Below are 24,702 nucleotides of genomic sequence, written 5' to 3' on the forward strand. Positions count from 1 at the left end.
AAACCCTTGCAGCACAATTCACAAAGAGCAAAAATGGGGAAAGGCAAAAGAACTCAACGAGGAGACTTTTTCCCATATCATAATGCGTGTCAGACAGAAATTTACTTCAACTTCAATCAAATGAAAATTTCTGGAACTTCCAAATGTTTAGCAGGCCTACAACACTTTGCATAATTTGTGTGCATGACTATTTAGTCAAGGCTGAATAAGCTGGAAGTTGGAATTGTATTTATTTAGGCTTTCTGCTGACAGTCTGAGTAGACTGCATTTGCCTCAAAGAAAGCCCCTTCTGCTCCAGGAGCCACAGATCTGTACACACTGTTACTGTGAGTGACAGTTTCTGGAAATCCCCCACCTAGCTGTAAGCCCCGCCCCGCCGCAGCCACACAGAGGGCATTTACTGCAGACTGCTCCAAACTCCTTTTGAATCCAGCCAAACACGCCTCGCTGCGGGCTACAGGGACCGCCATGGACCGATACCGGACCAGTATATTCAGCCAAATGGATTATAACCGGGACTCTAAGGAAGAGAAGCCGTCGACGGACGAGAGGCTCGACAGTGGTTTAGACTCGCTCAAAGAGGAGGAGTACCAGGCCGTGGCCGCGGAGATCCGAGCGCTGCAGTTGCAGAGTGAGTCCAAACAAGCCACTGTAACCGGAGAGCTGCAGCACTGGACAACACAGACCACCGAAGACGGAGACACGTAAGTTAGATAAGGCATGACGTTATGGACAGTCTGGTATATTTAGAGCTAGGTTTCCCGTCTGCTTGGGTAGGCCTCGCTCTGCTCTTGGGAGGTAATATGATCCCTTTCCTGTGGGGAATGTCTGCTTCTAGCCTGTCATTACAAAGCACAGGCCTGGGCCTAAAAGTTTCATTGAAATCCAAGTTTTACGGACAAATACTTTCGAGCTAACAATGCACACCACCCGTGTTCGCTTTAACAATGGGGTTAGCTGTGGCCAGACGTGATGGCATTGAACATAAACAAAAGACTATTATCGAGAGGGAATCTACTATGTCCGCGGGTCAGACTGGGAAAGTCCCAGGCGCGCCGCCATGGAATCCGACCGATGCGCGCCCCCGACCACATGGAAGGGGAGAAACATTTGAAAAGTACCCCCTAAATTATAATTTTCTATTTTACGCGCAGATTGTATTTCCACATTGCAGAGAATATGCCTTAAAGGTTTGAAGGAACACATTTTTATAGTAGCCTACTGCCTTTCAGTAATAATTGGTTAATACACAAATAATAATGAAGTGCTCTTCTATATTTTGTACTTTAGCCCACATTTCTTTTCTACAAGAACACCACACTCAGTATACTGAGTTTGTGACCCTTTTGCTGTGGTGGGCTTAGCAATATTTTTGTCACTGTTTCTCATCTCACTGAACCACAAAGAGTAAAGTTGAGTAAAAATGTCTTTCTTTTGTTTTAGGTTGCTCCATCTGGCCATCATCCATGAAGCCAAGGACTACATCAAGCAAATAATTGAGCTTTCTAAGAACACAGATTTTCTTGACACACAAAACGACCAGAGACAGGTTGGTACTTCATGCTGAAGAGTGATTAAACTGTAATCTTAGCTTTATTGTTATCTTATGGAATTCCATTGGTAAACTCCATCAGCTCTGTTTGTACAAGGTCATATAACTCCTCTCCCTGTGCTCTTCTTTTGTAGACTCCTCTCCACTTAGCAGTAATAACAAATCAGGCGAGTGTATGTGAGCGCCTCCTAGCAGCTGGCTGTGACCCCACACTCGTCGACAGTAACGGAGACACAGGCCTTCACATCGCCTGTCGACATGGAAACCTGCCCTGTTTCAGCGTGATCACACAGAACTGCCTCCCCCACCATCTAAACACTGCAATGGCTGCCTTTAACTATCATGGTAAGCATCCAAGGTCTGCCTATGGACAGTTTAGATGGTATGCTTATTATGTGCTTTGTCAGGTGGTTATCAATCTGTAGAAAATGAGCTCTTCTCACTCTCTTTACTTTATACATGGGATTTTTATTATAATGCCACTTATATTTTTTCTTTTATCTGTTTCGGGATTGAATGCTTTATATTCCCATCTTGTCCTCAGTTAGTTAGGAATCAGTCTACTATATTTAATCACAAAATTCCACATTGAAAAACACAGTGGTTGCTCAAGATATTATGTTTCAAATTGTTGCTTTATTATATTATGCGGTAACGCCCTGTGTGGTAGTCCAGCTCAGCCAAACACCACTCAGTAGCTTTTTGTTTTAACTGGCATATAAAAGTTATTCCACTATTTAAGATGTACTTTGCTTGAGCACGGAAGTACCCTCTAACCTTCTATCATCACAACTTTGTGAAAATAGGAAATAGTTTGTCATGCCACTGTAGTAACATCTTATTATTTTATTTTTGCAGGTCAAAACTGTCTTCACCTAGCTTCAGTTCACGGCTTTCTATCGCTAGTGGAAAACCTTGTGGATTTAGGGGCCGACATAAACGCCAAGGTAAACTCACTAAAATGAACTGCATGCAGAAAGAAATGCCTATGATTTTAGCCACAGACTTAATACAAAATCTTGGCTTTTTTTAGGAACAAAGAAGTGGTCGTGGGGCACTACATCTCGCTGTAGACCAACAGAATCTCTCGCTGGTACAACTGCTGCTCAGAAAAGGTGCCGACCCAAATCTCCTCACGTCCGCTGGTCACACACCATTTCACCTCACATATGGTCGCGACAATGAGCAAATCAGGCAGGAGCTGTACTCACTGACTAAGCCCGGCCTACGAGAGCTTCCAGACAGTGAGGATGACGACAGCGAGGAGGAAGACGAGGAGGAAGATGAGGAGGTGCGTGTTAGAAATCATAGTAAAATCAAATCATGGGAAGGTCTTACTGAAATACTGATGTTTCTTTTGCATTTATTTGCAGGTGGGGTACGACGATATCCAGTGGAATGGACATTAGAGGACATTGGGAAAGGTGTGATGAAGAAACCGATAACTAATGTTGATGGTTTTGAAATGGAAGAAAGAACTTTATTATTTCTTCATCAAATGCCCAAAGGCCTATTCACGAGAATGCATTGGGCAACATAAACAGGCAGCTGCAGAGGCGCTCCCGAGACTGGCTGGCAAAGAGATAAGCCTGGAGACAAAACAATGAAAGACAATGATGTGTACAGATACTACAAATTACAGGATGGGATCTCGTATTGCTCTTTGATTAAATGGACACCTAATTATTTTCTGTGGACGTTGTAAATTTCATCACTAAAACAATTGTACCGTGACGACTCTGTTGTATATTGTAAATGCTGTGTATAAAAAGATGTATTTTTATGGAAGCTGTGAAGTGTATAGTCTAGCAAGTTGTATATGTCAGACAGCAAACAGTCCAACACTCTCCACTTAAATTAAAACTCGTATTTAACAGAACTTGTGTCAACATTTTATTTAAAAATGTATTTAATATGACAAATATTATTACTCAGAATTGCTTTTATTTTCAAACTTGGCAACCTTAACAACTTCATAGAAATCGGAAAAGATACGAATCAAGGATAGTTGCTCCTGCTGTGTGTGTGTACTTTGAGCATTAAGGTGTTTGGGAAATGGGTGTCGGATTGAGGCTCTTATTCAATGCAGGAAGTTTTTCAGAGGGTGGGGTCATTGAGGAAGTGGCAGGAAATTCCCAGGAACAGAACACTCAGCTGTCCTCAGTATTCATGCGACAGTCCCCAACAACAGGATGTGACAGTACTGGGAAGGAAGGGAGTTGGATAAAAATGAACTGAAATGAAAACTTTTTGGTTCTGTTCAATTTGAGATTTGAAATTTACTTTTGAATTCCAGTAAATTATGTGATTCATACAATTAAATCCCTCTCATTATTCAGGCTTTGGTCAATAATTTTGATACATAGACTTGATAATGTCTAAGGATTTGTAACTGTAACAAGCTTGAGCAACATTTGTATTTAATTTTAGTGCACCACTTACATAATATTTGAACCAAATTCTTTAAATTGTACTTTTCAAGTAACAATATTCTGTTCTTACTAAACTGAAAATGTCAATAATACTACACCATTTAAAGATCCTACACTGGAGAAACACATTTGCTTTTATCAACATAGTTTTAATTTTATACATTTGTTATGTACTGTATGGTATGGGGAAAATCAGTTTCAGTGTTGTTGACTTGTAAGGCACAACCACTTCTGTGGCACTTCATAGGTGCATCTGTCGTCTGAGTCATCATAGGGAATATGCCATGAACCTCCTGACGTCTGGATAATAGTGTCATAGCTGGGAATGCCCTGAAATAAAACCGAAATGTCTTTTTGCTTAAACTTCCTCTTTCCTTTCCTGTCATTCTTGTGCTTTTTCAGCTTACCTGAAAACAGACTTTCCTTCCTGGTGCTATGTAACCGTCAACCACCAGCTGATGTCCCCTCTGCCACTTAAAGAAGAGGCGCTTGGTGGCTCCATCTGGCAGACAGGCCTTGTGATCTCTCATTAGATCTCTGCTCACAAAGCGACAGTGATTCCCAGAATGCAAAGCAGCGTATAACAGGAAAGGATCATCCTCAGAGCTGTGAGAAAAGTGTTACTTAGAAGACTATTCAGTGAAAAACATGGTTATGTGTTGCTACTATGTTTTGTAACTTAATCAAAATGGTCATTCGATGTTCCCCATAGTACTGGGTCAATTTTATCATTTATTGATTACATAAAAAGATTTCAGTATTTTCTACAAACAGCTCCTGCTCAGCTGCTGTGAGTGGGTGCTTTCCAACAAGTCTAATCATAATTATTGTGTCTGGTGTACTCACATGTTCTCAGTGAAGAAACAGTGGGCTTTCTGCTGGAGAGAATTCATGTTGTTTCTGTCCCAGGATCTGGTTGGACGCAGCATGTGTTTTCTCCCCAAAACTAGCACTGTCTGACCCTGAAGCACAAGCTCAGACACCACTGCCAACAACTGAAACATGACAAAGTATACATGTAAATATTTAATAGGCAAATAATGGTGAACATATTGTGGTGACATGATATTAGTTACATTTTAACTGAGATTTTGAAATTATCATGTTGATTAGTGAAGGATATAGGGCATCTTTTTAATCAAGAGGTCAACAGCAAATCAGTAAAACCACATGGATGATAGAACATTCTTTTAATAATAAAAAAAAAGAGAAAACATATATTGATATTGTGTAAAAATGTGACTCAGTTTTGGATTTTCACTCTTTTAAAAGCTGAAAGATTGAGGTTTTAAGATGCACACTTCCTGTTAGACAGACAAATGTGGGCAGGCAGACGAGTAGGCCAAATGTTAAATAAAGACAGTGGCCAGTTTTAAAGGTGACTGTCACACCCACATGCACAATTTGAGCTGGTTTAGTCATAGTACAAAGTATAGAAAAAGCCCCTGAGTTGGATTGAGGCCAAGGTCTCAAAATCACCGCAGCACAGTGAAAATTGCTAACTTCTTTTACTTATTCACCGGTCTTACCGTTTCTGAGAGCTTGCTTTTATCTTTATTGATATTGGCGACATTTAGTCCATCAACAACCACATCAAAAGCAGGCTTTCTTTTCACAAATGCTTTAAACCTCTCCAGCTCCTGAGGGGACACACACATTAAAAATCAAGTACAAATCAAGCACAAGTAAAAGCAAAAAAGGTATGCAGACAGTAATGTATACTAGAGCAAAGATCACCAAAAATACCACATGATTGTTTCCTATTTTGACTGAGAACTGGGGGCTATCTGCTTTCCTCGGTCCTGCTGTGACCGATCAAAGCCTTTTGAGAGTAAATCTACCTGGCCAGCTCCAGTGAGTTAAAAGTATTTCTGTGGGCATTATTTGAAGTTGAAGGCCTCCAGCTGATGGTAAAACACACAACTATTTGGTTACAACTTCCTTTGTAGTGTACAGAAGAAGTTATTTACAAAGCTCAATACAAGAAACAGTAAATAAGAGTTGACCAGCTTTCTACCATAATAGGCGACATATTTTGGATCTTATAATAGATGTCTGGTACGGAGGAATTGTCGAGACTTTCACTTTTAGATAGCAGTGGTATGGAAATAGGCTTGTGTGAATTCCCCTGGCCTTGAAACAGCAGACTAACATGCAAATTAACATGTAATATAGCAGAGGAATAAGAATGTTAAAGAATAAAGTTTGCAATCTTCCTGCAAGACGGTGGACATATTGTCAGCCTAAAGAGCCCATATTACACTATTTTCTGATCTATGCTATAATGTTTCCTTGTCAAAAATATACCCAAACTGAAAACACTGAATAAAAGGTAACCGTTAACTTGAAAACTACCACTACATGACATCACAAGGTGGAACAGAGCATTTTGAGCTTTGGAGACTAGTAAACCAGGATTACTCATGTGTGAATGAAAGAAAACACAACTCCTTTTAATAACATCAACAATAACATGGCTTAAAGATCGCAAGAGTAAATTTTGCGTAATATAATGCAGTTGATTGTATATAATAAGCCTGGGGAAGTTTAGAGATATACAATGGCAATGTTTTAATACAATCTGAATCTTATGGACACTGTATAAAGTAGTGAACTGAGAGGAGGGAAAGAAAAAGGAGAGCTGAAACAGACCAAGAGAAAATCCAGTATAATTATCCAGGGACTTTCCAGAGCTGATACGTGAAACCCGTTCATTGTGCGGCGGTGGATAATATGACTGCTTAAAACACACACACTGGGCTACACATGCATACATAAGATGATGGTGCCATTTATGCACAGTTACACGCAAAGAATGACAGCATTTTGAAAACCAGCCCGTGGTAAATTCTGCTGACCTGAATTACGTACTACAAGCAGCATAATACACATACTATAGAGTAACATATGAATGAAGTTGTATTCTGGCATAATAAAAGGGTGTTGTATCATAGCTAATCTACACAAAGTTTTAAACTAAACTAACCTTTCTTCAGTGTGTCTTTTTATGCAGTCTTACTTGTTACAGGTTCTTGCATGTCAGCAATATTGAGATAATGTATGGCAGCTTCTATGCCTGTATGTTCCTTGAATATGAACAGAGAATAAGAAAGAGACCAAACTGTCTTGTTGGTTATAAGTTTAGGTTTAGTTTAAATTAAGTTTACGGTTAATACGTTGTTGTTGCCATTATTTTTATAAACCATAAAACTATGAAATGTTATTGATTTTTGCATGCATTGTTCAACCTATACAGCACTATAGATTTTGTTCTGGATGTGCATAATTTTATATTTAAATGCCTAAATACCTTTGTATTGTTACTACAAAGAACTGTTGCAAATGTTGCCAAATGATCGAACCGAATATCGAACCAGTTGCTTAAGTTGATCAAAGGGGAGATTTTTCTCCACAGTTCCAGCAGCTGTTTGTTTGGCATACCAAACCTCTAATGGTTTAATACGTTTTAAAAGGCTGATTAAATATAATCCATAAACCAACCTGAGGGGTAGTCTTGTTAAAAACATCTTGTCCCTGGATGACATTGACCATCACTTTATCTTTGAGCTGTTTGTATTCCTCCTCAGTCAGCTGAATGGACTCCAGCTCAGTCCCACAACAGTGGCACATGCCCCTAAACACACAGACATCATGTCCATTGTCTACAATCACATTATTGTTTACATTAAACTCCATCTTAATAGTATTAGTATAAATATACAAGAATAGTTACTTTGGGGAGGTAGTGGTCCACCTTCCTTCCCATTTTTGGTCCTCAAGACTAAAAATAGAATATATTTAAAGGCAAATGTCATTGCTTGTTGCAAATTGTAGGAGATAGTATTACAGGATACACCTGCCATTAGACTGGCCACATGCTTTCAACCATAGGCACAACAGTGTACATCATTTGTTATACAGCAAAAGTGTACTCTTGATTTACCTTTCAAACCAGGTCTTGATGCTTTTTGCCAAGTTTTTTGGTGGATAGATCTGGTTTTCCCGCATGTGGTGCAGAATACCCAGAAGCCGCTGCTTTAGTGGAGGCCTGATCTTTTCCTCCTCTTCCTTTGCATTAGTCCCATTTGCTCCACTGAAAAGCACTTCCCAGGTCTCAGCATGTGGGCTCAGTCCTTTTTCTATTAACTCATCATAAAGCATCCAGGTTGTAGTAAAATCACTGTGCTGAACTGCAGCTGATATTATGTCACCATAGTTACGTGGTGATGGGGTGACTACCTGTTAAAAATAGAAACAAAGCTAGATGTAAGAGACAAGGAATATCATATAATCAAATTTTAATCTTCAAGAATATCCTTGAATTCACACATTGTATGAAGATATTTGACCTGTATAAATATTTATCTGTTCAGATTATTATTTTTTTTTAGTTCTTATCTCTTTTTTTTTGTAATCTAAACTTTGTAATCAGAATATTTTCTTACTTGTTTTTTTCTTTTCTTACTTTCTTGTATACATATAATTGATTGATTGTACCTTTTTGAGTTCTTGCAGAATGACAAGAGCCTTCCTCCACCTCTCTGTGCGGCAGAAGGACTTTATAAAGAGGCTGGAGGCTCCTGTTTCCAGGGAAGGGAAAGATGTTCGCATGATGTCATAGACGTCAAACACTTCACTGTCATGGCCGCCCATCACACAAAGCGTCAGATATCTTAGCAGCAACTCATAGGACAGGGTTCCCGTTTCAGTGACAACAAAAGTCAGCAATGATCTGTGTGAGAAAACCATACAGTAACATTAAAGTGCCCTTGTCAAATTTATTTGGAGAATTTCCCACTTTTTCATTGATCCCACATGAATTGTACAAAACATGATCATATTTTTTCTTACAAAGAAATCTGGATTTTTTTAAATTAAATTAATAATTATTGAACTCTCAGTTTCTGCTAAGTGATGTGTTGTTAACCCTAGCTGACATTACAATGCATTTTATTAAAAAGTTAAGTTGGGTCATATATAAAAGGCATGATGAAATAAAACTGAATACATGTAAATAATTTTCTTACTTGGCAATATCCAAATCTGCTCCAGTGTTGAACAGTCCATTCATTGTGTAGATTTCAAAACGCTGGACATTAATCATAGACTCCTTCAATTTTCTCCACTCTGCAACAGACAGGGGTCGATCAGGAAGCTTGTCCCTCTCTGTCAAAAACAAAACATAATTAGTATTGTGAATAATTTTTGCACTGTTTAATTTTCTTTCCCCAAACCTGCTATTGTTTTCGGTTTGGGGTCATCCAGAGTGGCTGGCCGCATCCCAGAGACCAGAGCTGCTTTCTTCCTCAGTATTTCTGCTGTTTTCTTTGCAGTCCCAGCAGCAAACACAGATTTGGTAGAGGATCGTTGCAGAGACGTGTCTATCCAGTTTCTTTCCTTCTGGCCATTCTCTTTTCCATATCTGTCTCTATAACCTCTTTGGTTCTCTGAATCCTTGTTTTGGGTTTTGTCTACCGCGTTGGTCTTTTGAAATGTATTTTTAGAGCTTAAACAGCGTGCATTGTAGTACAGTTTTGAAATCAAGTAAGTTTCCCTATTGACAACAGTCCCATGGTACAAGACAGGGTTAAAATGCATTGAACAGGTTTTGAGTTTGCATATGATGCTTGACCTCATGGCACCAACAAACTTCTACTTGATAAAATAATGTATTGACAGCTTAAACAAGAAATAGAATAATTTAATAGACTACCAAACCATCAAATATAATATCACTGGATCAGGAAAGAAGCCACGTTAACATTAATGCATCTCGTGATTTTGTACACTATACTCATCATAATTAAACACCTTTCTAATAACATTTAAATCTATTTGAAAATAAAAAGTCCTTACATTTTACTGAAGTGAAACATTGGAGACATGGGTTGAGTCGCATATTTGACGTCATCAACATTTGACAATTGCATCAAGTTGCAGCATGAGTTGCACTCGTTCACGGATGTAAACAAAATCTGAGTTAAACTAGTCAACTTGAATATCTTTTGACTAGAAAATTCTTTTTATCAGTAAATTACCGTTATCTTGAAACATTTTTTACTTTCACTGTCACTTCGGCTCAGGGCTCTTTTACGCTGAAGGACCGAGTGATAACGAAGTTCTGGTTCCGTTTTCAGTTGTTCTCATTTTCCGTAGCATAGCTGACCATTACAAAATAGCGATTTTTTGCTAGTATTTAACACATATTGTACGCATTTCAACACTTTAAAAACTATGGAAGACGAAAAAAGCGATCACTGGTCTGAGGTATTAAAAAGGAGGCTGGAAAACACTCCCAAGGGTGAGAGAAAACAAATTATTATGCTAAATTGCCACCTACAATAACTAACCATTGCAACAAAGTGACTCAACTGTTTAGACTGGATATGTCTATATGCTTTATATGTAAATGTTATCTGGCATGTTTCGTTGATAGATGAAAGAAGCGAGGAGGAAAAGAAAGCAGAAGAAACTGAGCTCTTCACAAAGTATTACACAGAGTGGAAGGGAGGAGGCGACAAAGACACGTCCTACAATAACATCCCACGGTTTTACTATAGAGTAATTACACTTTACTGATACTACGTAATAAATACACACTCGAGGATTGATTACCAATTACTTACCCTCTGAAAATGCTTAATTACAACTCTGCCATTACAGCTTCCAGCAGAAGATGAGATACTTCTGCAAAAGTTGAGAGAGGAATCGAGGGCTGTGTTTCTGCAAAGGAAGAGTCGAGAACTGCTGGATAATGAAGAACTTCAGGTACATGGCAGTAACTAACAACTAAATAGTCTGATGTTGATGTGTCATCTCTGAGACTTTTTTTGTTTGTTTGTTTTTTGCAGAATCTTTGGTTTCTTCTTGATAAGCATCAGGTTCCTCCAATAACAGGAGAAGAGGCCATGATTAGTTATGAAGCCTACTTACAAGTGGGTGAGAAAGCTGGGCCAAAGTGCAAGTGAGTAAACCTGCTGCAGCAGATGTTTACTGCATAATGTAACTTTCATGCTTAAATAAACTGTACTCTCTCTTAATGTTTAGAAAATTTTTCACTGCTCGAGTTTATGCTAAGCTGCTTCACAATGACCCTTATGGGAGAATCTCCATCATGCAGTTCTTTAACTATGTCATGAGGAAAGGTTTGATGCTCTTCTTTTTTCTTAAACAAACAATGGTTCACTAAATACAAAATATATTATGATTGTTTTCCTTCTTCATACATTTTAGTGTGGTTACATCAGACCAGGATAGGTTTAAGCCTATATGATGTGGCAGGACAGGGTTACCTCAGAGAATCTGTGAGTTATTACATATATTACATAAAAAAAACACCCTGCATTAATTTTCTAATTAAATATCCAATCAACCACTTTCAGGATCTTGAGAACTACATCTTGGAATTGATCCCAACTCTGCCTCAGCTCGATGGATTGGAAAAGTCATTTTACTCTTTCTATGTCTGCACTGCTGTCCGCAAGTTTTTTTTCTTCCTTGACCCTCTGCGAACAGGTAAACGAGTCGGCCAGAGCAAACAAAGCAATCGATAACTTCTTAATACAACTTTAGTTTGGTTTTTATTTTGTTTGTTTCATCCAGGGAAGATAAAAATCCAGGACATCTTGGCATGTAGTTTTTTGGATGACTTGTTAGAGGTATTATCAATATATTTATTGTTATAACTGTAGATATAAACACATGTCTCTATGTCTACTTCCACCATAGGACCTACCTTTAACCAGTCACCTTTGTTTGCTTCTGTCTGTATGCACAGTTGAGAGATGAAGAACTGTCAAAAGAGAGTCAGGAGTCAAACTGGTTTTCAGCTCCGTCTGCCCTAAGGGTCTACGGTAAATAAGTTCACTCTACAATGTTTGTCAGTGTGTAGACAAATACTGAATGATTTGAAACATCTTTTTAGGCCAGTATCTTAATCTGGACAAAGACCACAATGGTATGTTAAGCAAGGAAGAGCTGTCTCGTTATGGAACAGCCACTTTGACGTCAGTCTTCCTTGACCGGGTGTTTCAGGAGTGCCTCACATATGATGGAGAAATGGTATAATTTAAGCCTATGATTTTTTTTCTTAAAAAATAAACTCAAAACTAATTGTATACTCTATTCTATGTTGTAGGACTATAAGACATATTTAGACTTTGTTTTGGCCCTGGAAAACCGAAAAGAACCAGCTGCATTACAATACATCTTTAAACTTTTAGACATGGAGAACCAAGGATATCTCAATGTCTTCTCACTCAACTATTTCTTTAGGGTATTGGCCAGTTGCAAATTCCTTTATGCCTGGTTGTATGACTTGTATGATAAATTTTTGTATTGTGTGTTATTTTTAGGCCATACAAGAGCAGATGAAAGTTCATGGTCAAGAGCCCGTGACTTTTCAAGATGTCAAGGTCCATTTTCCACACAGTATCCCATGGCTTTTTAAGGTAAAGTTTAGAACTAAATACTGACTGAGATTTTTCCCTTTTTTAGGATGAGATCTACGACATGGTGAAGCCCAAGGATCCATATAAAATCACCTTGCAGGACTTGGTGAACTGTTGTCAGGGTGATACTGTTGTTAGTATCCTGATAGACCTTAACGGCTTTTGGACATATGAAAACAGAGAAGTGCTAGTTGCCAATGACAACAATAGTAGCAACACAAGTGACCTCGATGACACTTGAAGTAATGTGTCATACAGATTTGTAAAAGGTCTGTTGGACTTCTCCTTTCTACAGAAATATTAAGCTTATTTTCTACAAGTCTTAATGGGCCATTCCTACTGCTTACTTTCTCTTTGTTCTTTTACATGTTTGCATTTCAAATATTAGATACCTTTTTGTAAGTTTAAGCAACAGAAAAAAATGAAAGCAAACAATTTATTTTTTTTTTTTTTATTAAGACACAAAATAAATATTTACTATGTACAGATCAATGTAAAATAGTTAAATAAAACATTTGCTTCCATACTTCTCGGTCATTTGTTAAAAAAATCCTTCACAATGGAATATTTCATAAACTAGTAGAAATACCCTACTCTATTCCCTTTATATTCTATTATTAAATTAAGTTATTCAGAATTAGTTCAGGAGTACTTATGTAATCACATCTTTCATATAAAGAGGAGTAGTAGAAATGTATATATTTTTGGCAAATCACATGGCTATTATTAAACATTTGTGCTTTACTTCCACTGAACTAAAGCTTGTTACCATGAAAAATCTATTTGAACATAATCTAATTAGAGTTTTATGACAACTGTACATTCAGCAAGGACACTTTAAGGATTAATGAAACTATTAACATTCAGTAACTTGTACATGTACATTTCTTGTAAATTGGCAGTTAGTAAATGCAAGAGGTCTAGATGCACCTACGTTTTACAGTGAAATTTTTAAAAAGATGTAGTGATTGGCCAACAAAAATAAAATATCCTACACTGAGTTCTACAAACAAGAAAATGTAGAAAGAACATTTAAAAAAATAGTATGATTAAAAATCAAAGTGTGTTTACCCCATAAATATTAGAGGTTCTAATCTAACCATCTGTGCCATTTATGTCTTGACTTTCAGGGCATGAATCATGTTCAATGTCAAAGTTAATGTTTACAAATGATGACTCTGGTTGTTGCATGGTGGTAGAATCACTTGGCTGTTTGCTCTGTTGAAACTGTCGCTCTGCTTCCTCCGCAAGACGATTCTCCTCCTCTTCCTCCTCTTCCTACACACACATAAGCCATTGTTGTGAATATGTCTTATGTCTATCTGAAGAAATTGTTGTGGACTTACCTCTTTCTTTATACGGTAGTATTCATCAATAGCATATTGATATTTAGGAGTAGTGATGCCAAAAAGAGAGGCCATTTTCTCACCCATGTAATCACATACTGAACAAGAGGGACAAGATGTTACTAGCAGTATTTATCTATTCATTTTCTGAGCAGCATTGAGCACAGAAACTGTTGGAAATCCTTAATATTTACCTGAGACTGTTGAAGTTGCCATTCTCCACATTTGAAACCAGACATAAGGACCCCAGGTCATTTTTGACTATAGCATACAAACACAGTATGAGGACCAATAAACAATAAAGCATCCTGTAAAAGATAGACAATAATATTTGCCCCACTGTGTCTACTGGCAGGACATCTTTCTGGGCAGGTTCTACATCCTCTTCCTCATCAGTGCTATATTCCTCCATGGTTTCTCCACTGGCAAAGTAGATAGTCCTACGAGGAACCTTTACTTTCTTTTGGCTCATGTCTTGCATTTCCAAACTAGTTGACCCATCCACACCCTGAAAGAAACATTTACTTTTATTGCTACCACACTGTCTGAAAATTTTCCTAGCTTGCTTTGGAACAATGTAAGTTATTATTAAAGTTTAGCTGTATATCATTGGTCATATTTAATGGATAATACATAATATAGTCGTTCCGTCCTTTTCAGCCTGATTTTGGGGGATTTAATTCGGGGGCTATTTAAGTAGACTTAGTTAGCTATCTTGCTAAGGAAGTTAACTGTTGATTAACTATAATACTTCTTAAGGAGGAATCATTTTACCCACAAATGAATTACTTACTTACCTTTTCGTTTTCCATCGTTTGACCCAAAGAAATGTTTATATTTGTTAAATACAGAGACAATTGTGCCATGTCGATTAGCCTCAGCACAGCGAGAACAGAGCTGTGTTTGGACTTATATGACTTCCGTTAAGATTTCATAGCGTATTTTTGTACTTTCAAAACAAAAGATTTGAGTTTGGATTGTAATTGTTTTTTGCAGACCAACGACAAGAAGAAACACTCACTCTAAATACTTGTAGTGCAAATAAGTCCATCCAAAACAAAACTTTAGCCTTTCTTGGGTAGGTTTGTTGTAAACTCTAGCATTTTGGTAAAGTTTTTCTTAATTTGAAGTTTAATCCGGATCTTCCTAGTTCACAGTCCAGATCGCTTGGGCAGTGGAAGCTCTCCGGCTGTTTTGGTCCAGCTGAGTCGGCCCAAAATGACAGCGAAGAAGTCTGGCTCACGACTGGAGACCGAAATTGAGCGGTGTCGATCTGAGGCGCAATGGGACAAAATCCCGGAGCTGGTGCGGCAGCTTTCAGCCAAACTCATCTCAAACGGTAAGAAAGACACTAGTCTGTGTTCATTTAGCGCCAAAGGCCTTCTCCTCTGTGAGTCCTCGACTCTTCCTGACAGCACAGCCCACACTGGCGATTTCCAATACTCAATTTACATTTTCCATGCGCTTGACTTCTATAGTTAACTCTTTTCTGAGTTGGATTTATGAGAGTAAGAAGTCCACTGTGTCTCTGATGCCCTCATCACTGAACATGGGAAGGTTAAAGATGCAATGTCATCCGGTGTACATTGAATTGCCCTCATTCAAAGAATCATGCTTATCTATAAATATTCAGCTTGAATAGATGTCTGTATGTTAGCTCTGGGATCTTAAAATAGGAAGGGTAATAACTAAGGGTGCAATAATGTGAATGACTGGATTAATGGACCTGCATGATTTTGAAGGGTTTATATGGAATGTGAAAAGTTTTACATATTTTTGTTGGTCATCTACTGAAACGGTTATAACCGGATTACTGGTCATTTCAGTCAGCCCATGACCTCAGAGGATTGCCATGATTGTTCATAATGCTGGTTGGTATGTGGTTCTCTTAGATGGTTGTGAACAAACTAAATGAATTTTACTGAGGGCATTGCATTGTTACATAATGACAAATGTAGTCTTACTTGCTAGTTTAAGTTATACTGAACATTGAAGTACATGGAATTACATTGTCATAGAGATTGTTTTTATAATTGTAGTTGTAATATTAAGTTTAATCACAAGTGCTTGCTTTTGTCACACAGATGATCTTGGAGAATTGCTGTTGGGGGAATGTAAACTGCAGACTTATCTTAAAGAGAATCCCATTAAACAAGGGGCTAGTCCAAGAGGTCCACGGCCCAAACTGGTGGAGGTCAGAAAACACCTCACAGCAGCGTTGGACCGAGGGAACCTAAAGCCTGACTACTTGCAGGAGGCCAGTCTGCTGATGGCAAAGCTCTGTTATGTGGAAGGGGACTACAACGATGCCTTAGGTAGGTTTTGTGCCCATTACTGACTGGTCCACTTTGTTGTCTGAAGGCTAATTAATATTTTCCAAATAAATAGGTCACTACAACAAGGTGAATCTGGATGAGCTGCAGCTGGGAGGGGCTCCAGTCTATAGGCTTTCTATGATTGCAGAGGCTTATGCGACTAAAGGTAAACAACAAGACACAATGATTGAAATATTTTTATGTTATACTTGGAGTAATCAGTGATTGCAGAAATATATTTATCTTAAACTACAAAACGTTGCTTGGGTTAATCTGGCTATGTAGTTTAGCTTTGCTTCCACATGGTGGTAGCACTGTGCTATTTATAGTAGAGAACAGACTAACGTACTTTTAGTTTGATGATTTAACAACCTACATAATTAATTATCTGCATTTGCTATCTTGTGTTATTCTTTTCAGGCCTTTGTCTTGAAAAGGTGCCTGCCTCCTCTCCATCTCTGGCTAACAGGAACACTGGCTCTCCATCATCTAACAGGGGCACAACAGACAGGGACCAGGAAATCATCACATGCTATGAAAAATCAGGAGATATTGCTCTTCTCTACCTGCAAGAGGCTGAGAAGGTGTGCTTTTAATCTTAGTGAACAGTTAGTTCTCTTGTTGGTTAAAACAAACTATGCAATCTGTGGGTGGGTATTACAAATAGCCTACAGTCTGCCTAACAAAGTAGTGCCAACTGGTGAATTTTTATTTATTTTTTTCCATAAACTGCGTTACTTTTCTTCATATTAATTTTCTTTTTTTCAGGCTTTGTCAGCAGGGATGCAGAACCGCAGCCCTAAACCAGGTCCAGCTACACAAGAACAAGAGCTAGGTTATTTTCTGGAGACTGGCCTGCAAAGAGCTCATGTTATTCACTTCAAAAATGGGTGAGTGAAATATTAGAGTACAATAAGAGTGTAGTAATATACATATACACTTGCACACAAAGATTGTTATCAAGAAGCAGTGCCAAAAACATTTTCCACTTCACACTTTGTTCACACAAAGTTACAAAGCTGCTGACAGGCAGATAAAGGAAAAAGGTGTGAAGACGGTGTTGTTGCCTATTGCTACGACAGAGGTGGTTAGAACATTCTGCCAGATGGTGAATTAGTCATTATTTTTGTATTTTAACTTAAATTAGTACAATAAATGTGTAAATAATCACCACTATTATACTAATATAAAGTACCCAAATGTAAGTGCAGTAAATATCCAATATGCAGACATCAAACAGCTTGAGGGTGCTTAATATTTTGACAGTAATTTTCTCCCAGAATAAAAATCTATCACAGACTATCTTTTTTATCAATTATTTTTTAATATTTTTTGTACAGTAACTTGACTCGAGGTGTTGGCCGATTTCGTGAGATTCTTCGGGCTGTTGAGACAAGAACCACTCAGAACCTGCGCATGGTAGTTTTATGTGCACTTTTAATGCAATGAGTTTATACCAGCTAACTGTAACCCTACTTGTTTTGTTTGTTTTGGGGTTTTTTTTGCATGTAGACCATAGCGAGACAGCTTGCAGAGATCTTGCTTAGGGGGATGTGTGAGCAGAGTTACTGGTCTCCCCTGGAAGACCCGCCCACAGTGTCCCCATTGGACGATCCCACTCGGCATGGACACGTTCACAGCAAGAACTACACTCTGAGCCGACGCCCTCGAGTGTACTCTGGAGAGAAGTAAGCGATAATGCATTCGGCTAAACTTGGAAAGTGGAGAAAAATATGCCAAAATGCCACAAAAATTGGCAGTGGCAGTAGTATATTTTTCTTCAATTTTTTTACTGATTATATTTGACTCTCTCTCCTCAGTCTGTTCTGCCCTCAGGAAAATACAGAAGAAGCATTGCTGCTGCTTCTCATTAGTGAGTCAATGGTAAGCAGCCATACATGAATATACTTAATATGACTGTTGTGTCAAAAATTATATATATCTCTTGAAGATAAATAATGAATCCATTTGCGAAGCCCGATGAGTTTTTGGAATATAGACCAAGGTTTATTCTTGTTACAGCAGATATGGACAGGGCCTAGGCCTGTTTCGGCCAAAGCCCAACAGCCTCTCACCCTGTCTCCCCCATGTCCCCTCCCAGAGCCTTTGAGCTCTCAGTATTTATTCAGAAATACAAGTTGCATACATATCAAAGCAGAGTGACTTTGGTTTCAGAGGCTGGTGCTAAATGAACATACAGTTGATGATAACAAAAGGCTTCCTGAAGGCGGAGACAGTTGTGCCTGATGAACCTTTACACATGTTAATGACTGGTCTGGGTTTCAGGTAGAAATCACATTAATTTACACAAGACAGATTGAGAGAAATCTTTCCACAATCTAAATTTCTATCACACATTCTCCCTTTTGATTATTCATTAATCATACTTCATAAACAGTCATTGTCACACACAGAATATGTGGAAAGATATTGTGGATTTAAAACAGTCCATGGAGTTAAAGTGAGTTCCATTAGTTGGAGGAAAATTCAACAGTTCACTTTTAAGGAGGATTGTTTTGTTCAGTTTGTCCATTTCCAGTATGATTTGTAATATCACCTGTCCTCTGTCCCTTTGTCCTCCCTTTGACCACACATGGCTTTAGTCTCCCCACGCAGCTTGGCCTCTCTCTGAGCCACAGCTCGTCTCTGGAGTCATCCTTTGGCCCATGTGTCCATCTTCAGGGCTGTGGTTGAGCACAAGAGGAACAAGTCGAGTTTTGAAAAGTTGTGGATGGCTGAACTTTTGTGAAGTTTTTCTCCAGTGACAGTTGTAAAGCAGAAGGATGGTTAAATGATGCAGGTCTGATTCTGCCCAGGACAAGATGCTTTTGGTTGGACCAGGTGGAATGTTATTTCCTGGCTTCAGACCATTCCCTGTGGTTGTCTTTGTCCTGAAGGGCGTTGTCAGGTTACAGGTCTTGTAGTTGAAAAATGGAAAACAGTCTCTAAGTGATCTAAAACAAATTTTCTTATATTCCCCCCTTTGACACATTTATGTTTCAATTTTGTTCTAAGCAGGCATCTGTGTTGGCTTAGTTGACTTAGTTGTCTTCTACTGTAAGAGATGATGTTGGTTAAATTGCACTTCTGAAAGAAACATTTTCCATTTACAATACATAATATCTCCATTCTTAACTGCTCCCTTGAATCTACTCTCCCTCATGAGAAAGTCTCAGCCCGTCTTTACACTCAACTACACAGGGAATTGCACCCTTTTGCCTTTTTCTAGTCAGTAACCCTAGATAGGAGTTTCACCTAGTGACTGTTCGCTAAAGAGCAGGGACTTTCACCCATTTGACTGTTCACTAGCTAGTTACTACTAGAGGGGAATTTCACCCAGTGACTGTTTGGTAGTTCACTGTAGTGACTGTGCTTAATTCTACTCTGGAGAATACATTCAAGTAGTCCAAATTCTAGATAATATGTAAAGCAAATTGTAGCAAAACTAAACCCATGTTCATTAAAATAGAAGGGCAAGTAAATCAGAAAAGAAAAAAACAAACAAAAACATCAGTAGCCTTTAGGTTACTTCCAAATGAAAGTCATTAATGTCCCAGGAAGTTGGAGGTGGATCATGTGTGGTGGCTGTGACTGGATCACAGTCAGCACTGCACGAGGTGGCGTCATCACAGGTTAGGGAAGAGGGTGTTGGCGTATTGTAGTTCCATATTGGCTTTTGGGTCACAAGCTGACTTGGAGAAGATGGTGTAAATGCACAGGGCGTAAAGAGCACTCTCGTCTCCAATGTCCAAGTTGACAACAGATAAAGCATGGTTCTTTGGAAAATCTTCTCTTGTTCTTTTGATTGGCTTTTCTCCTCTCTTTGTTCTGCTTACATGTTGGCTGAAGAGTCTTTAGTTGTTTCTGAAATCTTGAATCCAGTTGGTGATTTTCACTTTCATGTCTTTGGGTCTTATTGTACATAGTCACAGCTGCCATGCAGTTCTTTCTGCATTCTCTCTTGCTTCATTACTTTCTTTCTCAGTAGCTGTTCATATGCATGTGTGGCATGTCTTTTCAGTTCAGTTAGTTGAGCAGCATTCCAGCCAATGCAAGTTTTCTTCACAGCTGAAGAAATGCCTGTTTTTAGTCCACTGATGAAGTAGTTACACAGGTATGTTTCCCAAACATCATGAGTCACACCTAAGTGATCAGGTCTTGTAAATCCACTGTGGTGTTATACACTTCTGTTAAACGTGTGAGAAATGCTTCAGGGTCGTCAGTGTCTCTTTGTTTGCAGGATTGGATTTTGTCAGTATCGATGGAGGCAGGAAAGGCTTTGGTGATAGCTATGTAGATGTTGTTCACAGCTTCTCTATACAAAGCATTAGAGTTTCCAATCCACATGATTGCATCGCAGTTCAATGTTCTGCAGTTGATCAGCTACTTTATGCCATTCTGTAGGTTTCATTTTCATGATCAACACTCTCCTCAGTTCACTCATAGTGGGCTTGAAGTCTTGACAAAACGTGTTTAGTTCTTTAGCAAAAGTCTGACCTGATGTTGTGGGATTGGGCAGATGTTGAGATGCTGCAGATATTTCAGAAGAAGTCCATGGACGGAAAACTAATGTTGGATTTTGTTGACCAGAGACTTCAACCATTGGCATAGTGAGCGTTGCTTGTTCAACATGGCGGTGTAGTCTCTGAGCAGTGGATGAAAAGTCCTGTTGTGATGGGGGTGGTGGAGCTTTGAGTTGTGAGAAGTTATTTGGTGAAGGATCAGACATTAACTGTTGAGACAAAGAGTTCTGCGAGTGGGGCTGTTTCAATTCACACATTTCAGTTGCATCTTTAAAGAGAAGAGGTTGTTTGTACATATATTTTCTTATTTTGCTCTCAGCTTCATCTTTCCACATTTTGACACAGTCCTTGTAATTTTCAATGTTGTCTAATTTTTTTATTAGAAATTTTACTTTTTCTTTCACTTCGACTTCAATGTCACATCACTTGTTTTCCAATGCCAGAACATTCTTTAAAGTGAATGCACCAAATTCTGAAGACTTCTTATCTCCATGTTTTCTTCTCAAAAAATCTACAATGGAACCTTCTGGAGGTGTATACTCCCTTCAAGTTTTGCTCCCCATTTTGTTTTTGCACTTGTAACTTCCAATAGCTTAGTTTCAGTGGCAGAGCGGTCTAGAATGTCCCAAAGGTGAGGAAATTAAAAGCGGGGATGGTCTTTGTTGTTGACACTGTAGTTGCAGCATGAGATTTTTGAGCCAAAAATATTGAAAGAGGGTCAATTGAGGAATTGAAATATGAGAATTTTAGCTTTTGTGAGATTAATTTAAAAATGTATAGGAATAGGGTTAGAGTTTGGCATGTTTCAAAAAGTCCATTTAACTCCAATAGGAGGCACACTGTCCTTTGAACATTTCCAAGTGTTTGTAGATGAAGGTTTCCATTAAATTATCTTAAATGAAATAAAGTCTATTTTGCAAAAGCTCACCAAGCAAATCTTGTTCGAATCCAGCGGTGATGATCCAGGAGAGAAGCCAATGTCCATCCATGTCTTTCTTTGCTCCATGCATCCGAGAAAAAACAAAAGCTGACAAAATTCCATTTGCACTGTGTTCTGGACGGTCACTCGTGGATCACAGTTCTTGACACCAAATTGTTGTCTCAAAAATTATATATATCTCTTGAAGATAAGATAAATAATGAATCCATTTGTGAAGCCCGATGAGTTTTTGGAATATAGACCAAGGTTTATTCTTGTTACAGCAGATATGGACAGGGCCTAGGTCTATTTCGGCCAAAGCCCAACAGCCTCTCACCCTGTCTCCCCCATGTCCCCTCAAGTTGCATACATATCAATGCAGAGTGACTTTGGTTTCAGAGGCTGGTGCTAAATGAACATACAGTTGATGATAACAAAAGGCTTCCTGAAGGCGGAGACAGTTGTGCCTGATGAACCTTTACACATGTTAATGACTGGTCTGGGTTTCAGGTAGAAATCACATTAATTTACACAAGACAGATTGAGAGAAATCTTTCCACAATCTAAATTTCTATCACATGACCCTGCCTGAAAAAAAAAAAAATTGCAAGTCAATGCCAAGTGGCCACATATGTGATGTATGTACTGTTTGGTTTTTGTGTAGGCAAATCGTGATGCCGTTTTAAGTAGGATTCCTGAACACAACAATGACCGCATCATAAGCCTCCAGTCTGCCTCTGTTGTATATGATCTTTTGACCATTGCTCTAGGCAGGAGAGGGCAGTATGAGATGCTATCTGAGGTGAGTGACCCATTTTTTAGCAGCAACAGAAGTAGCTATGTCTATAATTGAACTAAGAATATCCTACTATAATGTCCCTAGTGTTTGGAGAGAGCCATGAAGTTTGCCTTTGAGGAGTTTCATTTGTGGTACCAGCTCGCCCTGTCGCTGATGGCTGCTGGGAAATCTGCCCGAGCAGTGAAAGTTCTTAAAGAGTGCATTCGCTTGAAACCGGATGACCCCACACTCCCACTACTTGCTGTCAAACTCTGTATTGGACCTCTTCACTGGGTATCTATTGTCTCATGGTGTCTGTAATGTTACCTGTTTTTGTCATTACTTTCTTAACATGTTTTTTATTATGTTGTATCTTTTCCATTCAGTTAGATGAAGGGGAGACATTTGCAAAGATGGTGATTGAAATGGGAGAGAAAGCAGCAGAGTTCAGAGCTAAAGGATACTTGGCCGTGGGTCTTGTTTATAGCCTTAAAGCGACAGATGGTAATGGAAATCATTGCATGAACAAGATTTGGCATGTCCATAAAATATCTTTCTGTATTATAAATAACTGTCTTTCTCTTCAATATCAGCATCATTGAGAAGTTTGCAAGAGGAATACCAGAGAAAGGCCTTGGGTGCATTCCAGAGGTGAGGCCCCCTTTATGTCAAACTATTTTATTATATTTTTTATGTTTATGTTATGTTCTTTCTCTTTTGACCATGTGTAGAGCCCAGAGTCTATCACCAACTGACCATTTAGCAGCTTTCTACCTGGCACTTCAGCTGGCTGTGTCACGCCAGGTAAAAAAAATAAAAAAAACTTAAATAAATCTCGTACCAATTATTGTTCAATTCAACTGTATTAAAACTGTTTTTATATCTATCCATAGATTCCTGAGGCTCTGGGATATGTGCGACAAGCATTACAACTACAAGGTGATGATGTCCATTCCCTCCACCTTCTGGCTCTACTGCTGTCTGCACAGAAACACTATCACGACGCATTAAATATTATAGAAATGGCTCTGTCAGAATACCCTGAGAATTTTAAGTAAGAATGGACTTAACCCTCTTCTTTAAAGGTGTATTTTAATGAGTGTAACATTTCTCATCATTGTCTTTAGCTTATTGTACACTAAAGTAAAGTTGGAGTCGATGTGCAGAGGACCAGAAGAAGCTCTACTTACCTGTAAACACATGTTGCAAATTTGGAAGAGTTTTTATAACCTTACCAATCCCAGGTACAAGTCATATTTGTATTTGTTGATGTGTGATCTGTACAAAGTGATTACTCTCATTATGAGAATAAATAAGAAGAATAGTCAAATTAGTTGTGACCCCTCTGATGTTAGAAGAGTAGGTAGTTAGGGAAAGGTGTTGTTACATATGGTATCTGCTTAGCGACCATGTCCTGATGAGTCTTGTGAACCTGCAGTGATTCTGGTCGTGGAAGCAGCTTATTGGACAGAGCCATCGCTGACAGACGCCAGCTTAATGCCATGACTCTACCTGACTTCAGTGACCCTGAGACTGGTAAAACTTTTTACTCTTTCACACAAAGTGATCTGTATTTAATGTTCTTTTATTTTTGCCTTCTCATTTTACAAGCATTATTAACAAACTATTATTTAAAAGTAATGTTGTACAAACATTCATGGGTTTCACCTCGCTGTTTATAGCTTGGAATTGAATGTAAAAACCAGTGAAATCGCTAACATGTACAAAACATCCATAGAGAGATGCATTAGCTAAAACAATATAGCCACAGAACATCCCAATAAACTCTGTTGTACCAAAAAAAAATATTAAAGCAGTCCAAGCATTGCAAAGAGCGACTGGAGACTGGATGTCTAATGAAGTTTATTCACCATGGTCAGTACAAGACTCACATGTTTTGTTATTGTCCATTCAAGTCTGGCCATTCATCATTATTTAAACCTCTGATGGAAAAGGTGAGAAAGAGATATCTGAAATGTTAGCAAGCACCTAGCTGGATGTGTTTTGTTACAGTAGTGCAATATCAGTTGCTGTGTCTCTATCAGAATACATTAGACTTACGGGCAATTATATAATATTCATTTTGAATGGTTAATTGCTCTGAAACCCATGAATTAACAAATGTGGTCTTTTCCGGTGTTACTTATACATGCCATATTCATTGTTTTTTTTCTTTATTTCACAATTTTCTGTTTTAGTTTCTGGTTCTTCCTCGTCTCACTCTGGTTCAGATCAGATCTCTCCCACCTCCCCACTGTGTCCACTATGTCCTCTCCGCTGCCCTCTCCTTGTTCTCCTGTCTTTATCCTGCAGCCCCCTCCTCTCTCTCCGCTCAGACCCCAGCCCCTCATGCCCACCACCTTTCCTCCATCTATCTCACCGCCCGG

At 38.6% G+C, this 24,702-nt stretch overlaps 5 protein-coding genes across 8 annotated transcripts in view; 3 read left to right on the forward strand and 2 right to left on the reverse strand.

Moving 5' to 3' along the window:
- The first annotated feature begins 313 nt into the window (after positions 1–313).
- nfkbiab (nuclear factor of kappa light polypeptide gene enhancer in B-cells inhibitor, alpha b) lies at positions 314–3,431 on the forward strand. Its single transcript, XM_020919326.2, has 6 exons — positions 314–704; positions 1,444–1,549; positions 1,687–1,897; positions 2,411–2,499; positions 2,586–2,843; positions 2,926–3,431. The coding sequence occupies exons 1-6, from the start codon at positions 469–471 to the stop codon at positions 2,959–2,961; spliced, it is 936 nt and encodes a 311-aa protein (XP_020774985.1). The 5' UTR covers positions 314–468; the 3' UTR covers positions 2,962–3,431.
- Positions 3,432–3,474: 43 nt separating this feature from the next.
- Positions 3,475–9,903, reverse strand: prorp (protein only RNase P catalytic subunit). Of its 3 annotated transcripts, none has more exons than XM_055156223.1 (10): positions 9,841–9,903; positions 9,012–9,111; positions 8,482–8,716; positions 7,928–8,223; positions 7,718–7,765; positions 7,486–7,618; positions 5,514–5,624; positions 4,831–4,979; positions 4,392–4,590; positions 3,475–4,314 (listed from the first exon to the last, which is right to left on the reverse strand). In XM_055156223.1, the coding sequence occupies exons 2-10, from the start codon at positions 9,086–9,088 to the stop codon at positions 4,183–4,185; spliced, it is 1,380 nt and encodes a 459-aa protein (XP_055012198.1). In that variant the 5' UTR covers positions 9,089–9,111; positions 9,841–9,903; the 3' UTR covers positions 3,475–4,182. The 3 variants fall into 3 exon arrangements, with proteins under 3 accessions (XP_055012198.1, XP_055012192.1, XP_020775401.2); XM_055156217.1 differs by having other exon boundaries at positions 3,475–3,755; positions 9,012–9,150; positions 9,219–9,903; XM_020919742.2 differs by having other exon boundaries at positions 9,012–9,150; positions 9,219–9,903.
- Positions 9,904–9,939: 36 nt separating this feature from the next.
- ppp2r3c (protein phosphatase 2, regulatory subunit B'', gamma) lies at positions 9,940–12,960 on the forward strand. The gene is made up of 13 exons (XM_020919694.2): positions 9,940–10,285; positions 10,421–10,545; positions 10,648–10,752; positions 10,836–10,948; positions 11,032–11,129; positions 11,218–11,288; positions 11,367–11,499; positions 11,587–11,642; positions 11,762–11,837; positions 11,909–12,045; positions 12,122–12,259; positions 12,339–12,398; positions 12,481–12,960. Exons 1-13 carry the CDS (start codon positions 10,219–10,221, stop codon positions 12,673–12,675), a joined length of 1,374 nt encoding a protein of 457 aa, XP_020775353.1. The 5' UTR covers positions 9,940–10,218; the 3' UTR covers positions 12,676–12,960.
- fam177a1 (family with sequence similarity 177 member A1) lies at positions 12,870–14,733 on the reverse strand. 2 transcript variants are annotated; one of them, XM_020919754.2, is made up of 5 exons: positions 14,578–14,733; positions 14,121–14,288; positions 13,975–14,041; positions 13,781–13,878; positions 12,870–13,712 (listed from the first exon to the last, which is right to left on the reverse strand). In XM_020919754.2, the coding sequence occupies exons 1-5, from the start codon at positions 14,644–14,646 to the stop codon at positions 13,530–13,532; spliced, it is 585 nt and encodes a 194-aa protein (XP_020775413.1). In that variant the 5' UTR covers positions 14,647–14,733; the 3' UTR covers positions 12,870–13,529. The 2 variants fall into 2 exon arrangements, with proteins under 2 accessions (XP_020775413.1, XP_055012224.1); XM_055156249.1 differs by having other exon boundaries at positions 14,574–14,707.
- A 197-nt stretch (positions 14,734–14,930) lies between these two features.
- The window catches only part of ttc7b (tetratricopeptide repeat domain 7B), a 21,044-nt gene continuing 11,272 nt past the window's right edge, over positions 14,931–24,702 (forward strand). Inside the window, exons 1-17 of the mRNA XM_055155109.1 lie at positions 14,931–15,119; positions 15,865–16,095; positions 16,169–16,261; positions 16,516–16,679; positions 16,864–16,985; positions 17,436–17,514; positions 17,608–17,783; positions 17,916–17,979; positions 22,202–22,339; positions 22,421–22,609; positions 22,702–22,819; positions 22,909–22,966; positions 23,047–23,119; positions 23,209–23,369; positions 23,443–23,559; positions 23,754–23,851; positions 24,514–24,571. Coding sequence (XP_055011084.1) covers positions 14,999–15,119; positions 15,865–16,095; positions 16,169–16,261; positions 16,516–16,679; positions 16,864–16,985; positions 17,436–17,514; positions 17,608–17,783; positions 17,916–17,979; positions 22,202–22,339; positions 22,421–22,609; positions 22,702–22,819; positions 22,909–22,966; positions 23,047–23,119; positions 23,209–23,369; positions 23,443–23,559; positions 23,754–23,851; positions 24,514–24,571 — 2,060 coding nt within the window. The 5' untranslated portion in view covers positions 14,931–14,998. The remainder of the gene's footprint in view (positions 15,120–15,864; positions 16,096–16,168; positions 16,262–16,515; positions 16,680–16,863; positions 16,986–17,435; positions 17,515–17,607; positions 17,784–17,915; positions 17,980–22,201; positions 22,340–22,420; positions 22,610–22,701; positions 22,820–22,908; positions 22,967–23,046; positions 23,120–23,208; positions 23,370–23,442; positions 23,560–23,753; positions 23,852–24,513; positions 24,572–24,702) is intronic.

Source organism: Boleophthalmus pectinirostris, unplaced genomic scaffold, assembly GCF_026225935.1.
Source record: "Boleophthalmus pectinirostris isolate CB_2022bp ecotype Guang Dong unplaced genomic scaffold, ASM2622593v1 HiC_scaffold_10, whole genome shotgun sequence".
In the NCBI taxonomy this organism is placed as follows: Eukaryota; Metazoa; Chordata; class Actinopteri; order Gobiiformes; family Gobiidae; genus Boleophthalmus; species Boleophthalmus pectinirostris.

What these genes read in the sequence shown, in the direction of transcription:
- ppp2r3c (XM_020919694.2), top strand. Translation starts at nt 10,219, where the DNA reads ATGGAAGACGAAAAAAGCGATCACTGGTCTGAGGTATTAAAAAGGAGG. An exon ending in TCCCACGGTTTTACTATAGA is followed by an intron (nt 10,546 to 10,647) that starts GTAATTACACTT and finishes CTGCCATTACAG; the next exon opens with CTTCCAGCAGAAGATGAGAT. An exon ending in CACTCAACTATTTCTTTAGG is followed by an intron (nt 12,260 to 12,338) that starts GTATTGGCCAGT and finishes TGTTATTTTTAG; the next exon opens with GCCATACAAGAGCAGATGAA.
- nfkbiab (XM_020919326.2), top strand. Translation starts at nt 469, where the DNA reads ATGGACCGATACCGGACCAGTATATTCAGCCAAATGGATTATAACCGG. An exon ending in ACCACCGAAGACGGAGACAC is followed by an intron (nt 705 to 1,443) that starts GTAAGTTAGATA and finishes CTTTTGTTTTAG; the next exon opens with GTTGCTCCATCTGGCCATCA. An exon ending in GGCTGCCTTTAACTATCATG is followed by an intron (nt 1,898 to 2,410) that starts GTAAGCATCCAA and finishes TTATTTTTGCAG; the next exon opens with GTCAAAACTGTCTTCACCTA.
- fam177a1 (XM_020919754.2), bottom strand. Translation starts at nt 14,646, where the DNA reads ATGGCACAATTGTCTCTGTATTTAACAAATATAAACATTTCTTTGGGT. An exon ending in ATGTCCTGCCAGTAGACACA is followed by an intron (nt 14,042 to 14,120) that starts GTGGGGCAAATA and finishes TGTATGCTATAG; the next exon opens with TCAAAAATGACCTGGGGTCC. An exon ending in ACTACCGTATAAAGAAAGAG is followed by an intron (nt 13,713 to 13,780) that starts GTAAGTCCACAA and finishes ATGTGTGTGTAG; the next exon opens with GAAGAGGAGGAAGAGGAGGA.
- prorp (XM_020919742.2), bottom strand. Translation starts at nt 9,621, where the DNA reads ATGAGGTCAAGCATCATATGCAAACTCAAAACCTGTTCAATGCATTTT. An exon ending in CAAACCGAAAACAATAGCAG is followed by an intron (nt 9,151 to 9,218) that starts GTTTGGGGAAAG and finishes TGTTTTTGACAG; the next exon opens with AGAGGGACAAGCTTCCTGAT. An exon ending in TGGACCACTACCTCCCCAAA is followed by an intron (nt 7,619 to 7,717) that starts GTAACTATTCTT and finishes CTGTGTGTTTAG; the next exon opens with GGGCATGTGCCACTGTTGTG.